The sequence below is a fragment of the Pantherophis guttatus genome, chromosome 3 (genome assembly GCF_059756535.1).
Source record: "Pantherophis guttatus breed Tessera chromosome 3, ASM5975653v1, whole genome shotgun sequence".
NCBI lineage: Eukaryota > Metazoa > Chordata > Lepidosauria > Squamata > Colubridae > Pantherophis > Pantherophis guttatus.
This window is the reverse complement of record NC_142065.1, coordinates 82,492,351-82,507,230: the sequence shown is the minus strand read 5'-3', so window position 1 is coordinate 82,507,230 and position 14,880 is coordinate 82,492,351. Positions and strand designations below refer to the sequence as shown.

At 37.7% G+C, this 14,880-nt stretch overlaps 1 protein-coding gene across 2 annotated transcripts in view; it reads right to left on the bottom strand.

Moving 5' to 3' along the window:
- Positions 1–375: 375 nt before the first annotated feature.
- The window catches only part of BRDT (bromodomain testis associated), a 34,309-nt gene continuing 19,804 nt past the window's right edge, over positions 376–14,880 (bottom strand). For both annotated transcript variants that reach the window (XM_034437224.3, XM_034437222.2), the window contains exons 8-19: positions 14,618–14,784; positions 14,242–14,537; positions 14,032–14,130; positions 12,825–12,977; positions 9,829–9,890; positions 9,472–9,655; positions 8,544–8,653; positions 7,774–7,921; positions 6,258–6,397; positions 3,408–3,613; positions 1,804–1,957; positions 376–1,233 (exon numbers count right to left, since the gene is read on the bottom strand). In XM_034437224.3, the coding sequence (XP_034293115.2) occupies positions 1,165–1,233; positions 1,804–1,957; positions 3,408–3,613; positions 6,258–6,397; positions 7,774–7,921; positions 8,544–8,653; positions 9,472–9,655; positions 9,829–9,890; positions 12,825–12,977; positions 14,032–14,130; positions 14,242–14,537; positions 14,618–14,784 (1,788 nt within the window). In that variant the 3' untranslated portion in view covers positions 376–1,164. The remainder of the gene's footprint in view (positions 1,234–1,803; positions 1,958–3,407; positions 3,614–6,257; positions 6,398–7,773; positions 7,922–8,543; positions 8,654–9,471; positions 9,656–9,828; positions 9,891–12,824; positions 12,978–14,031; positions 14,131–14,241; positions 14,538–14,617; positions 14,785–14,880) is intronic.

Genomic DNA, 14,880 nt, shown 5'->3' with positions numbered 1-14,880 from the left:
AGTTCTTCCAACCCTATGCTCACCAATAGCAAGAACGCTATTTCATGAATACCAATGATCAATTACCAGTATGTAATTATAACTCTATTTCTTGTATTTTATTTTATACTGACTTTTTTGTTCTACTCAGAAAGCTCTCGGAAATTAATGTTCCACATATTTCACTTCAATAAATATTTATGCTATAATGAGTATGTGCTAAATTTTTTAATTGCCAGAATACTCTGTTTTTATTAATTATTGTTATGATTAACCAATCTATTTGGAGTGGAGGTTCTGAATAAAAAGGCCAAACTGTGAGCTAAGCGTTTCAGAAACTTTCTGGCACAGAATACTAATTTAGGTATCTGCAAGGTTCAAAATTAATAACTTAACTCCAGTATGAAAACTTATTTTATTGTCATATGAAAACTGTAAATATAAATGCTCTTTGTTATCAAATAAAGCAAGATGGTATTCAAGACAAAAATAAAAATGCAAACCACAGAGAACATAAAATCACAATTCATTTCCAGATTTTAATAAGAAAGAAAAAAGGATTTATCTTTTCAAGTCAGATAGATTTGAGTTCTAAATGAGCTAAAAATGTTAAACTGCCACTAAAAAAAATTAACAACCACATTAACTAAAAATCAAAGCCAGACAAAAATTAACCTGCAGGTATCCTTATTAAAACGTTAAGCATAACAAAAATGCATTTATATGTACAGTATATAAGGGAGATGCTAAACATCAGTTAACTTTCCAGTTTAAGTATTTTCTCCCAAAATTATATTTGCCTTCATATCTGTTCAAATGTATTTAAACAACAGTTTTGAGCCCTCACATCAATACTTTTCCTTAAATTCTTCACTTCCCAAAATAAAGATTGGGGCTGATTGTAATGTTGTTGTCAAAACACATTTTAAAATGTTTAGTTTTTCTATGACAATACTCGGAGTACTTCCTCAGAAGGGCTGACCAATTATGCCATGGAAGTTTGCATGGGCTTTTTTGATTTTAATCAGCAAATGTAATTTTATAAAACTGAAATTATATTTATATATTAGCTCTTCAAAAAAAAAATTAGTGGTACTCCAATATTGGATCAATTCTTCAGAATAGTTTCTGCAATCTATAACCAGTTTTGAAGAACTGCAAGCAATGCAATCATCTATTTCCATTTCACTGCAGAGTTTCTTCAAACGTTGCCATAACATCACTCTGAAAATTCATGTCAATGGTGCTTTTCAACTATTAAAAACAATAAGGAATTAAGGGGGAAAAGACACTTAGATTGAAATAAATGTTGCTGGATTCAGTAGAATTAGATTCTGAGCAATAATGCAATTAACTTTTCAACAGTAAAAAGTAAATGTGGGAAAATGACAATAAATTTGTGGGTCCACAACGATTTTAGGATTGAGAGCTATGTTTGGTTTTCAGTGGCCTGTTGCAAGCTGCATTCTTACAAGTAATTGAGGGCAAAGGAAAAGAAACAGTTAAGGTCAGGCAAAAAATTGATCCCTCAACTTTCTTCAGCCTCAATTTCTAAGCCAGTTCTTCTGACAATTTAAATCAATAAAATTCTGTTGACTTCATTCCAAATAAATGAAGCTGCTCTTTAACTCTTTCATTGTATTAGGGGACCTGCATTCTTTAAGCCGGCATTTTTCAACCTTTGCAGTGGAATATGTGTGGACTTCAACTCCCAAACTTCCCCAACCAGCATGCTTGGTTGGGGAATTCTGGGAGTTGGAGTCTACACATCTTCAAGCTGCCAAGATCAAGAGACCCTGCTTTAGGCTGATATTGGTGGCTTACCGCTTCTCTTCGTCTACGCTCTTGCTCCAGTTTTCTTGCCAAATTACGATCTATGACAAGATTTGGTGCTTGTTCTCTTCCAGATCCTGTTATATTTGGAATCGGACAGCCTTCTTTTACTGCTGTGGATTTCAAATCCTTTTCTCTACTGTTTCTAAAGAAAAATAATCAACAACTTTTGTATAGGAAGTCAGATATGCAAGCTTTACATTTGAGCTAACAAACACACACAGGGTATTCATTGCTTACAATCAGCAGTGATTTAGTACAGCAATTTGCACATTGTCCCTACAGTGGATGATGGGATGCCTTAAAAATCAGCATCCATCACTATATGCCAACTGGATAGCAATAGCGATAGCACTTAAACTTATATACCGCTTTATAGTGCTTTACAGCCCTCTCTAAATGGTTTTATACTGTCAGCATATTGTCCCCAACAATCTGGGTCCTCATGAAAGCATAACATTAATGGCAAGCTCCCTCACCCTCCCAAAATATCCTGGAAATGGAAATAAAGATGTACTAAAATTTCCTGAATTGCTGAAGTGACAGTTGACAAATAGAGATGCATTGCTATTACCCTTGCAGAGAAAAATATTGTTTGGTATTAGAGTTGTGACTACCTGGGCAGAGCAGGCCCTGAGGAGTTGCTACTTAGCACCTTTTCCTCAGGAAGTAAACAGGATTACCATTAATAATAATAAACATAACAAATGCATAATGAATTGATTGTGGGGAGAATTCCTGTTCATTGTTTCAGGAAGCTAAAACAAAATTAAATATTGTTAAAGCACTTCATCATTCATCAAATGGTAAGTAATCCAGGAATAAAACTTGGAGAGCAAGGGGAGAACCCCCTAGAGGACAGTCTTGCTCAGCAGCATAATTCAAGAGTACCGTTGCTTGTTCCCAATTAAAAGTGACAATGTTAAATATGCATTATTAATGAGTAGTTTGCTTCTTTTGAGTCCCACACAAATGCTTTTGTCAGTGTCATGTTACCTCAGTTGGAGAACAATTCTATGCTAGTAAGGATGATAAGAGTTAATTCTCCCGAAGCCCATTACATTTCTGAGTGAAAAATCATAGGATAGGCAATTTATTCTAGTCAAGAAAACTCAAGAGGATGAATTAAAAAAAAAAAAAAGAACTGGGGAGAGCAAGTCAAGTGCATGGTGACATCAACTCACCAATTCAATGCATGCTTAAATTTAAAAGTTTTGGAAAGACATTTTGTTTTGTCAATCTTGATTCCACAGATTATTCCAGAGTGAAAACCTGGTTGGTGCTTTTATATTTATTATCAGTGAAGCTGCCCACATTGTCACCATCTTAAGTGATTGTTTCCACAACCATCATTCTTCTCTGCTCTGTATAAACTCTGTATTCATATTTAGAAATGGAGGCTAATTCTGAAAAGGATATTCAACATTTGCTGTTTTACCAGCATATCCACTTGCTGTTAACTTCAAATATTTTTCTTACATAAGCCTCAGTTTCACAGATCTACAAAACAAGGCAGCTGGCAACTACTTGCTGCAAAGTCAGTTAACAGACATGTGAAATAGAGCCTTTCAGTTTAATTCTATGGAATTACCAACCTCTCTTTTTCCTGAGGATGTTTTTTCAACTTCCTCTCCGCTTGTTCCAATCGTTTTTTTCGTTCCTTGGCCCACTCATTCTCTCCTTTTTCCAGTGCAGCTTTTTGAAACTGTCTGAAGCTTTCATTGGAGGATTTGACCGAGACTGGAACACTCACCATCTTACCTAAACTTGTCCAAGAATCTGCATGTTTGACTTTTATATCCTGCAATTATAACCAGCAACGTAGTTCTAAACACAAGCAGATAACTGTCTTCCACATCTGACAGGACTTCCCAAAGATAAATAGCAGGTAGTTTTTTTAAAAAAATGTAATTATTGTATCCTGATAAATTCAGAGTGTTTCTACATCACCAACCATATTCACCAATTTCTCAAGCAGCTGACGCTAACCTGTAATTGTGTTTCTTGTAGCTGAACTTGAAAGGCCAAGATCTGCATGAATAGATCAATTTTTTTCTTACTGGCTATTCAATAAGAAAGCTCATAGATCAGCATTCAATGCCCCATCCCCTGACATCCACATTATTAGTTCACATTGTATGCATTTCCTTAGTAAATCCCTATCACGATCAAGTTGTAAGACAAAACCACCAAGGCATGGTTGTTCCATTGAAATGGAGATCCTATGGGAGCAGATGGATGAGATTGTTCTCCAGCCATCAGGTGGAAGGAAATTGAAACAATTTACAGCTCATGGGAAATTGACTTGTCCAGAGGCTCTGCAAAGCTTTAGGGACTCAGATTAAAAGATGGCCTTTCTGACATTCTATATATGCTTTATGTGAACCAGAAATACATCAGCTCTGCTGCACAATAGAGATAATGGTATAAGATCACCCATAACCAAAGAATCCACATTGAAATGCCCTCACTTGACTCTATTTAAAATTGATAACATTGTTCGTAAATATATGTAACAAATCTCCTAGGTGCAGCTTCTTTGGGAAAGGCACTAATTTAGTTCCTAAAAACAGACAGACAAGAGAAGATAACGAGGGACAGAAATAGCCTGCAAGGCTGCACATGCATCCCAATGAAGTATTTGCAACTCCTAGTCATCATGGACCAGTTTTAGCAAGAAATACGATTTTTTCCCCTCTTACAGATGTTTTTCAAACTAAGTATACTGTTAGTGGGAGGCCTTACAGGAAAAATAAAGATTTGACTACTGTGAGGAGCATTTCCAAGCCACTGATTTACATCTCTTTTGTGTGTGTATGTGTGCTGATGTTATAATGTGACAGTGTTTTCCTGCTTGAAATAGAGGCTGACACGAGCTCCAAAATACAGAGAATGAATGAGGCGGCCATTGGATGGTTCACATCTCTCTCTGTTAAGACTGTATTTATTTGTAGACAGAGTGTCCTGCAAATTCTATCATTCTAAACGACAATATGTGAAATTCTGAAGTCTGTTAGAATGATTATCAAATATTTCTGCTGTAATTATTTATTTTATATCTTGCCTTTATTATTTTTATAAACAGCTCAAGATGGCAAAAATGTCTAATACTTCTTCCTTCTCCTATTTTCCTCACAACATCCACAGCCCTGTGAGGTGAGTTGGGCTAAGAGAGTGTGACTGACCCAAAGTCAACCAGCTGATTTTCATGCCTGAGATACAATAGGATTAGAAGTCAGTGTGTCCTGATTTCTAGTCTGGTGCTTTAACCACTAGACCAAACTGACTCAATGTATATACCGTATATCAATATTTATCTATAGATATAGTAATATATATTACTATGTATCATTGATATATTGATCCATATCATTATACTTACTGATATATATGAGTGTAAATCAGAGCAAAGAGCTTTGGCTTACCATCATCTGATTTTTCAGACTTCAACTCAAACATGCAATTGCTTTCAGGTTTATTACGGTACTTCTATCGTTAGCTCTTTACCCTAGTCACTGTGACTAGTAATAAAACAATTGCAGAAAGTTCTGCATAGATGTACTTCAGCAGAGTCAAAGAAAGTTCTGCATAGATGTACTTCGGGATATAAAAATACATATACATCCTACCATTCCTCTTTGGGATAAGCAAAAAGAAATGAAAGTCAGAAAATAAGAGAAAATAAATTCTAACTAGATGAAACAACAACTGATACATAATGAGGTTGCCAGTATGACGTTTTTTGTTGGCTACAAAATATAATTTGTGGAGAGCCATTGTGCATCGATCCAAACCAGCTTGATGGAGGTAATTGCTCGTGGCTGAAAACAGCTTTCTCCATCAAGTTATAAAGCATTCCCAAGATCATGCTAATCAGCTCTTAGAATGCTGTCTGCACCTGTGTGGTATGTTATGAGCATTGTTAAACATGCCTTCAGATCAGCTGAAGAAGTAAACTGAGATTGTACATCCTCCAGATCTCTCAGCAGCATTGCTCAATTATGTCCATCATTTGTTCCTGCTGCAGTGATGAAGGGGGGGGTTTAGAACTGCAAGAGGACTGGGCTTAGGGTGAAGGAAAGTGCTTGGTGACAATGTCAACTGACTAGAATTCTATTTGTTGTTTATGTGGAATTGAAGCCACATCTGGTAATATGAATAATGCAGTAATGAGAGCTAGTTTGGTCTCATGGTGAGGATACCCGGCTAGAACCAGGTGACAGTGAGTTCTAGTCCTGTCTGCCTTCGGCATGAAAGCCTGCTGGGTGATTTTGAGCCAGTCACTCTCTCTCAGCCCAACTCACCTCACAGGGTGGTTATTGTAGGGAAAACAGAAGAAGGAACTCAGCACCTTGAGTTATGTGTAAAAATAACAAAGGCAGAAAATAAAATAAAATAAAATAAAATAAAATGTCCAAAGATATTTCAGAAAGTAGCACGTTTACCTTTATTAGAGGCATCTGAGGCTTAACTTCTCTCTTTTTTTTATCTTCACGGTTATCAGAACAGTTTTCTGTAATAGTCCCCTGTGCAGATTCTGTCATCCGTGGTCGCCAATGGCCATCTGAGAAACTAGCTTTCAGTTCTGGAATGCAAGCCAGAGCAGAGACAGAGTAGTGAGTTTACAAAAGGGCGAAGATGTACTCCATTAGTTTTTGTTATTAGATACAGCCCTTCATTCGTATATTTCCATTTGACAGACTTTGGAGGCTTTGTTTATCCCTTGTTTACTTGGCATAGTTTCCAAGTAAGCTGAAGAATAGGAATGCCCCATGTGACTACAGCTTTCTATTTTCAGATGCCTGCTTGAGTGTAGAAGGTGCACATTTCCCCCCCCCCCCACCTCCCTTAACATGGACCATTTAGCTTCTTGTAATGGTCTTTCCTGGCTCCCCAAGGAAGGAAAAGCCTGGAACTTTATATTTAATGTAAAGCTCTCCGTGACAACTGCTACCAGTTTTTCCCCTAAGAATAAGTCACCCCCTACATCTAGTGATGCTATAAATTTTTAATTTTTTTTTTGCTTTCCTTGGTTAAAGGAACAAACAGCAATGTGTGAAGTGATAAGCTCTTGAAAAGTATTGTTACACTGCAAAACAATGGTGTTATTTTAAATCAAGTTGCACTGATATGCATATAAATCCTAGATAATCAATAGAAAATTCTAAAAATAGAATTAGTAGCAGCTCTATGCTCCGTAACCATTCCAATTATATTTCATTCTAGGTAGGCACATTTTGAAGGCGATGGTGGGATTCAGTAACTAAGAGTGGTTAACAAACAATGCAGAGTTGCTGCTTCGTAGCTTTAATGCCCAATCCTCTTACATTCTTCTTCTTAAATCAACTCACTGGTATATCCCTGAGGCTATGGAATATATATCTGGATATTTCCACACAGCACTGAATCCAACTCCTATTCATTTTTGTTCATAATTCTTGTAGATTATCAATTTTAGGTAACAATTGGGGGATAAACCAGCAAAAACCAAGTTTCTTGGATCCCACGGTGAGACACAGATATTTGGGGTACTTCCATAGGGGCTTGAACACTCAGCCCAGACCTGTTCATTCTCACCCCATCAGCCAAGTGCAAAAGCTGAACCAATGGCAGACTACATTAAGCCACAGCACCCCTATCTTTTTTTCTTTCCAAATTCAGCAGCTCTGTAGAACTCCACATATGCAGGAACTGATCTCCGGCCCAGGCCCTTTTCTCTCCCCCAATAGTGGGGATACTTGACTCCACCCCCACCTGCATGTCCTTTATCTGCCTGTAAAATCATTCTCTACATTTTGAATTGGGCAGGTGTGATGTAGTCATGGTTGAGCTTCCTATTGTTTTGGGAGAGTGGTAATGGTGACATGAAAGCAACTTAATATGTCTGGTCTTTGACTGTAATAAACACTGATTTGGCTTGACACTTAATATGCGATGTTAATATTGGTAGCTGATACATACTTTGCTCCTGGTCAGTTGGTGTTACTTTGGCAACTGCCATAGAGGATTTAGCCTGGAGAGCAGATGGAAGCCGCTGGTGCAATAGTGATGGTTTCCGAATCTCTTTCCTGTTGTCCGAAGCTTTATTTGAAGAGGAAGAACAAGGTACCTATAGGAAAGTTGTAAAATCTTAAAGGGACTGTATTACAATTGTAGAGGTCACCCATCCTATAATAGTTTCACCTATAGATGGAGAGGCTGACCTGCCTTTTTGTATTCCCTCTGGCCATCCCTACCCATTTATGTGGGGTAAGCTTCATTCAGGATGAAACAAATAGAAACTTAAGACTGAAACGCTCAGAGATGGTCTAATGCTACTTATTCTCATGACTTCTGGAAACCAAGTTTTTGAAAGATAAAGTGATTTCTATTTCTGTCTCTAACCTTCCCACTCCAAAAACCCGTGCTGGGTCAGGACACTTCTTTCTAATGCAGAAGAAAACAAACTAATAAAATTTCTTTCTAATCAAGTAACTTTTAGTAAATTCATCATAATTAATTGGGTTAAGGAAAATTCTGGCTCCAACCTGGTATTAACCCATAGGTGAAGATACAGCAACTCTGCCCACCAAAACTATCCTCCTTTAAAAGTCTTCCATAAATGCTAATCACTGAAAATAACAAGACACTGAAAAGGTGTTTTATATATATGTATAATTATATGTATATGTATATAAAGTATATAATATACTTTAAATAAAGAACCACTTTCATTTCCCAAAGTTATCCACCTCTGAAAGCTTGTAAGAAGGGTTGTGAGAAGCCTGGATTGCCAATGTGTCACTCGGAGTTGTCTCTTGAACCGGCTTGCAGTGCAGGGGTGACACAACGGCTACTATACCTGCAAGAAGGAAGGAAAACACATAGAAAAACGCCTGTGCCATGTTGCGTCTCTTCACCCTGACAGCTTCAATCACAATGTGGCAAACTCATAACTCTGCATTGCTCCAAGTCAATTAGTGCTTTTGCATTTGATGAGCCCTTGTGCAGGACCTCTTTTAACTGCCTCATCTCAACCCCAGAGGTTTCATTTGAGAAGGAGAGGACAGAGCTATATGAAACATGTCTTCAAGAAGGGAGGCACATAAGAATCCGCACAAAGTACCCAATCTGCTGATACATAATGTAGCTGTGCACATCTAAGGGCTTCAGGAAGAAACTGAAAAGTGTGGGGCAGGGAGGCGAAATCCATCCAAATATTTTCCAAAATAACAGTGGATTTAGGATGGCAGGCCTGCAAAGAGCTGAAAGTAGTTTCAGATAGTTTGTGAGTAAAACACAATCAGTTGGATGCATTGGGGGCGCATGTAAATAAAAGCATGTAACTACTGTGCCAGGCATACCTGCTTTTCCCTTAATTTAAAAGGCACTTTATAACATTTATTTTACAGCACATGCTTCTGTTTTGCTGTTTTGCCATGTTGTTGATTCTGGCAAATGTTGCAGAGATGCTTGTAAGCTCTCAATCTGCTCCAGTGTGCTCTCAATAAAAATAAAAAAAACAGCAGATTCATTGCGATAACCACCCTTCTCAAAGAAGCAGGAGCAGCATTTGATATCACTTCTTCACTCAGTGAACAAAATATGTATTTTGAGCAGCTCTGAAAAACCAGTTGATGCATTCTACTGATGCATGAGAATTCTTGGAAAATGTTTTACCTGAAGGAGAAATAATGCTTTGTTCTCGTAGTTTAAGAGGACTGAGCTGCAAGGGTCGAGAGCAAGACAGTAACTGGTGAGAGGCCCTGGCTTTGGTTGCTCTTTGGGGCAGCTTGCTAAGAGGTGAAGGGGTCCACATTTGAGGAACAACATTGCAGGACATCTCTGGATGATGCAGTGGGATCTGATGTGGAAGAAATTAAAATCATTATTCATGTTTTGTATTTGGTGAATCTTTTATGCCAAGGTTTCTATGTAAAAAGAGTTCTTTAAGTGAGAGTGAAATCTGAAGGAGCAGGAACAGCGGAGAAGCCCAAAACTGAAGAATTTAGGGCTCGAAAGTTGAGAAAAGTTTACCTTAAGCTGTTCTCTGCAAAACAAATCCTTTTTCCCATTTCCATTATCTTTTATGTATGCTTCTGTAAAAAGATGGCAAAAGCCAGTTTATAGCATGCATATATTTTGCTATCAGACATTGCATTCATTGTAAAGCCTTATTATTCCATAATTCTATCATTTGTAGCATTTCCAACAAGCTTTTTCTATAGGGCACTTCTCACAATTTCATCAATTTATTTCACACATTTTGCACATCTCCAAATTCTATGTTGGAGTGAAGAAACTATGTAGGGATACTTGATACCTCTAACATCAATGGAAGAGAGAATTTGTAGCTGAGGATTGAACTGTGGGCTCTCTGAGCTTGGTGATTGATATTACCTTGTTGAGTAATGAAACAACTGCAATGAAACAACCATGCTTAGATACCACCAAGAACTCTACCCCCAATGTCTCCACAAATTGTATTATAAATCCAGTTTGTTTCTTTTACAACAGCACAACTATAGGTCAAGTATTGTGGACTTCTTCCTAGAGAAATTGAAGCAGCAGTTAGACTAAAAGTTGTCATTAATACCAAATAAGCCCACAACGATCCATTGATGGATTGGAAAATTCACAAGAAGGAAATTTGTCCAAGATTTGCCTCACAAATCTATTATGAAGATTTAATACACACGGGCCTGTAGGAGGAGAATTAAATTAATTCATTTAAATATGAATCAACAGTGTGCTGCAACCACCAAAAAAGCTAACACAGTCAGGGTGCAGTAACAGAGGGATAGAATCAAGATCATATTAAATGTTAGCACCACTTTATAATGCCTTAGTAAGACCACACTTGGAATATTGTATCCATTTTTGGTCATCACCATATAAAAAAGATGTTGAGATTCTAGAAAGAGTGCAGAAAAGAGCAACAAAGATGATTAGGGGACTGGAGACTAAAACAGGAAAATGGTTGCAGGAATTGGGTATATCTAGTCTAATGAAAAGAAGGACTAAACTATTAAAATTAGAAGGCCACAATTTGTTAAAGGGGTGGCACGCCTTCTTGTGGAACGCCGGGAACAAAACCTATAAACATTTTAAAAATCACATAATAAGAAATTCACTGATTGGCATCTGGTTCGAAATTAAAAACAAACATTATATGAAGGTTCCCGGCTAGATATCTGCATTAGAGGCGGCAATGCACCCCAACACACTAGAACCCCATGAATTAATAAGATACAAAGAATTATTGGACCCCCAAGGAAGATTAAAAACACAGCAGGAACTCAGGGAACAAGGCATAGAAATAGATTGGTGGCCCAACCTACAAATACAAACTAGATACAATAAAGACAATGAGGAAGTAGGAATCGACATAAATCCCAACCGACTAGACAAATTATTAGGAACTAAGGATGGATTCCAACTTTGTTATCTGTTATATCTTACTCTACAATAAGTGCATTTGGCAAATTTAAGAAACTCCATGCCTATAAATGTTGCCATTCATACCAACGAGTACCAATAATGGAGAATATTTGTAACTCGGGGTTAAATGAGTCCTTGGTACTCTCTGAGCTCAGAGAGCACCAAGGATCCCTCATACCAATGAGTCAAATGTGTTTATTTTATTTATTATAAATGTTCTTATCCTGGTTATTCCTGCTTATTCTACTTTGAAGCACACCGAAACTCTTATTTTTAACCAAGTGCCAAACAGTAGGTGGTCAGACTGATCAGTTTCATACAAATACTAGATCACTCCCCCACCCCCCAATCTCTAACTTTACAGGAAATCACACTGGATATAATATATTTTGATCCATGTGAATTGCTTTAGTTTGCATCAAAGTAAATAGATATTTCTCCGACTATCTTAACAGTGAAGGCTTATGCAACCATAGCCACAAACAATTTAAACCAGGTGTCACATTATAATTATTGGATCTGTATATTCAAATTATGAATGTACCATTGAGCTATAAACTTTCCATTTTATTTTTTGGATGTCTTCTGCTTTTAAATTTATACTGCAGGTAAGTTGTAACATGCAAATTGTACATTATAAGTTATTAACAACACGCAAAAGAAATTTGATATTGTAATTCTGGAATAGTGTTTTTCAAACTCAGCAGAGTTGAAGTCAAACATCTTAAAGTTACTAAGGTTGAGAAACACTGTTCTAGAATGTATTTACCAGGAAGTAAATTCTATAGAAATGCCTTTTGAGTAATCATGCTTAGAATCAGCAGCATACAATGTATACTGTGTTCCAGCAAACACCCCAAAATGGCTGTTGGCAGAATAAAATAATGATTGGGAACATGAATACTTTTTCTCAAGACTATTTAACCAGGAGTTAAACTAAAAAAAAGAAAAAAAATGAGCTTGTGGTTTATGGTTTTGATGCTTAGACAGAATAGATTATATAAAGAAGAGAGTCATGATGTAACTTTAGAGAGGGAGATTAAAATATAATTGTACTTATCACTGCTATGAAAATCAGATACCAATTCTTTATGTGTCTTTTGATGTCTTCCTGTTTTCTACATTTTCTTTTTGCACTTTTAGCTTGTTCTTTTCTTTTCCCCTTTTCCTTATTCTTTGTTCTATTTTACTTTGTATTAGGTCTTACTGTTGTTAAAACTTTCAATTAAAATTATATATAAACAAACATACATATGACAAATACACAGACACACTAATTTTTTCATCCCTCTTTCTCACCCCTGTAGATGTGGTCTCGCTATTCCTCAATCTCAGATCCTCTACCAGAGGCCTGGGAGTTTGAGGGTTCTGCTCAGAATCTCAGCTGATCCTAGCACTTTACTGTTTTGGACAGAGAGCTTTGATGTTGTTCCTTAGATTATATGTACTATTATATATTATAATCTTATATATTTGTGAACATATGTGTGTGTGTGTGAAGTAAATCAGGACTTTAGTTTTCTAGATCAAAGCTAATATATTTTACAGGAAGTCTGCCAGAGGCATTCTTTCTGAAAAATCTTAATAAAAACCTGATTCAGAATTGCTGCTGTCGGATGAACTGGAATCATTGCTGGTGCTTTCAGACGCAGAGGAGACATTGCTGTTGCTGCTGCTGCTGCTGCTGCTGCTTTCACTTAGTCGACTAGGCCTTCCGTAGATTTTTGATTCAGCATTTTTTCCAGCTGTAAGACACAGAGAACTTAAACTTAAAGGAGAACTTTGGGGGACAAAAAGTACAGAGATGATTAAAGGCCTGGAGACTAAAACATATGAAGAATGGTTGCAGGAATTGGGTATGGCTAGTCAAGAGAAAAGAAGGAGTAGGAGTGACATGACAGCAGTATTCCAGTATTTGAGGGGCTGCCACAAAGAAGAGGGGGTCAATTTATTTTCCAAAGTACAAGAGGGCAGGAGAAGGAACAATGGATGGAAACTAATCAAGGAGAGAAGCAACCAGGAATTAAGGAGAAACCTCCTAACTGAGACCGATTAACCAGTGGAATGACCTGTTTTCAGAAGTTGTGGGTGCTTCATCGCTGGAGGCTTTTAAGAAAAGACTGGACAGCTACTTGTCTGAAATGGTATAGGGCCATGATGACGAACCTATGGCAAGCACACAGAGCCCTCTCTACTGGCACGTGCACCATCACCCCAGCTCCAAATTATTTCTTTTGTGAGCTTCTGTTTCCCTGCAAATGCCGAAACAGAAGCTCACGAAAGAAAAAGATTTTACCTCTTGCCATGCTGCCGGTGTTGGGATGCCCCGCCTCCCGCCAGCCAGCTGGTCTTCGGGTCTCTGCTGCACATGTGTACATGTCCGTGCATGCACATGTTTGTGCATGTCTGTGCATGCACACGCATGTGCGCACACACCTTTCAGCTTGGGCATGCTCATGCGCAGTTTGGGCACTCGGTGTCTAAAAGGTTCGCCATCACTGGTATAGGGTCTCCTCCTTGAGCAGGGAGTTGGATTAGAAGACCTCCAAGGTGCCGTTGGAGGTCTCAGTTAGCTCTATTCCGATTTATTAATAAAGTCGCTGTGTTGGGAATCAGGGAGCAACATTTAAGCAAAAATAATTGATATGGAGTTAACTGGCATTATTAAGCTAATAATGTTTGCCATAGGACAGAACACCAATTCATGTGGCACATTCCAGAAAAGTATATTCCTGGATAAAGTGCACAGAGATTATCAAGATCCCCACACCATTCTTTCATTAGGGAGGGCTCACTTACATTTTGCATTTTGCTTGATTGAGCAGAGCAGGCCGCTGACATTCAGCAACCTCTGAGCTTGTGGCTTCTCTAACGTAAATTGGTCTTTGGGGTTTTTTGCTAGATACAAAAGGAAGAGGAAGGAAATCAGGAACAACATCCAAGCAATTATCTAGGGGAAAAAAATCATACAATTTCCCCCTCCCTTTTTAGGCATGTTGTATAACGCACCATAATTTTTCTTGGGTCTTTTTCTCAAGCAAGTCATGACATATTTCTCCAGTGCCCGTAAAGTTGATGCTTGGAGAGCTTCAAAATCAATTTCAATTTCTTCAAGATTTGAATGTCTCAGTGATGGCTCCCTTGACTGAATAATATAGACCACTCTGCCAAGTTTCTCCCCTGGGAGTTTATTTATGTCTAGGCTTAATTGCCTCTTTTCATCATAAGTCATTGGTTTGGCAGTATCCTCGTCCTCACTCTTGAGTCCTGCAAGTTCTTCTTGCTGCTGGCTTTTCTTGGAATGGCTGCAAGAGAGAGAATAAACAATCATTAACTCTGGGACCAGCAGCTTTCAGTACAAATTCATGCCAATAAGCAGCCTTACAGGTTCAAAGACATTTTTTTCTTCAGCGGCTTCATTTTTCTGCTTTTCTGAATCGTGGGCTTCATTTTTGCTTTGCTTTTGCTTTTTTCCTTAGATTTTCCTTTCTTCTTCAATCTGGGCATGGTTGTTTTAGCCAAAGCTTGCAATTGCTGGTGAACAGCTTTAAGCTAGAGAGAGGAACAGAGAGAGGAATATGAATAAAAACCTGATTTGTTCAAAGTTGTAGTGTTCTGTGAATGTTCTTGAGAGTGCTCTAATCTGAG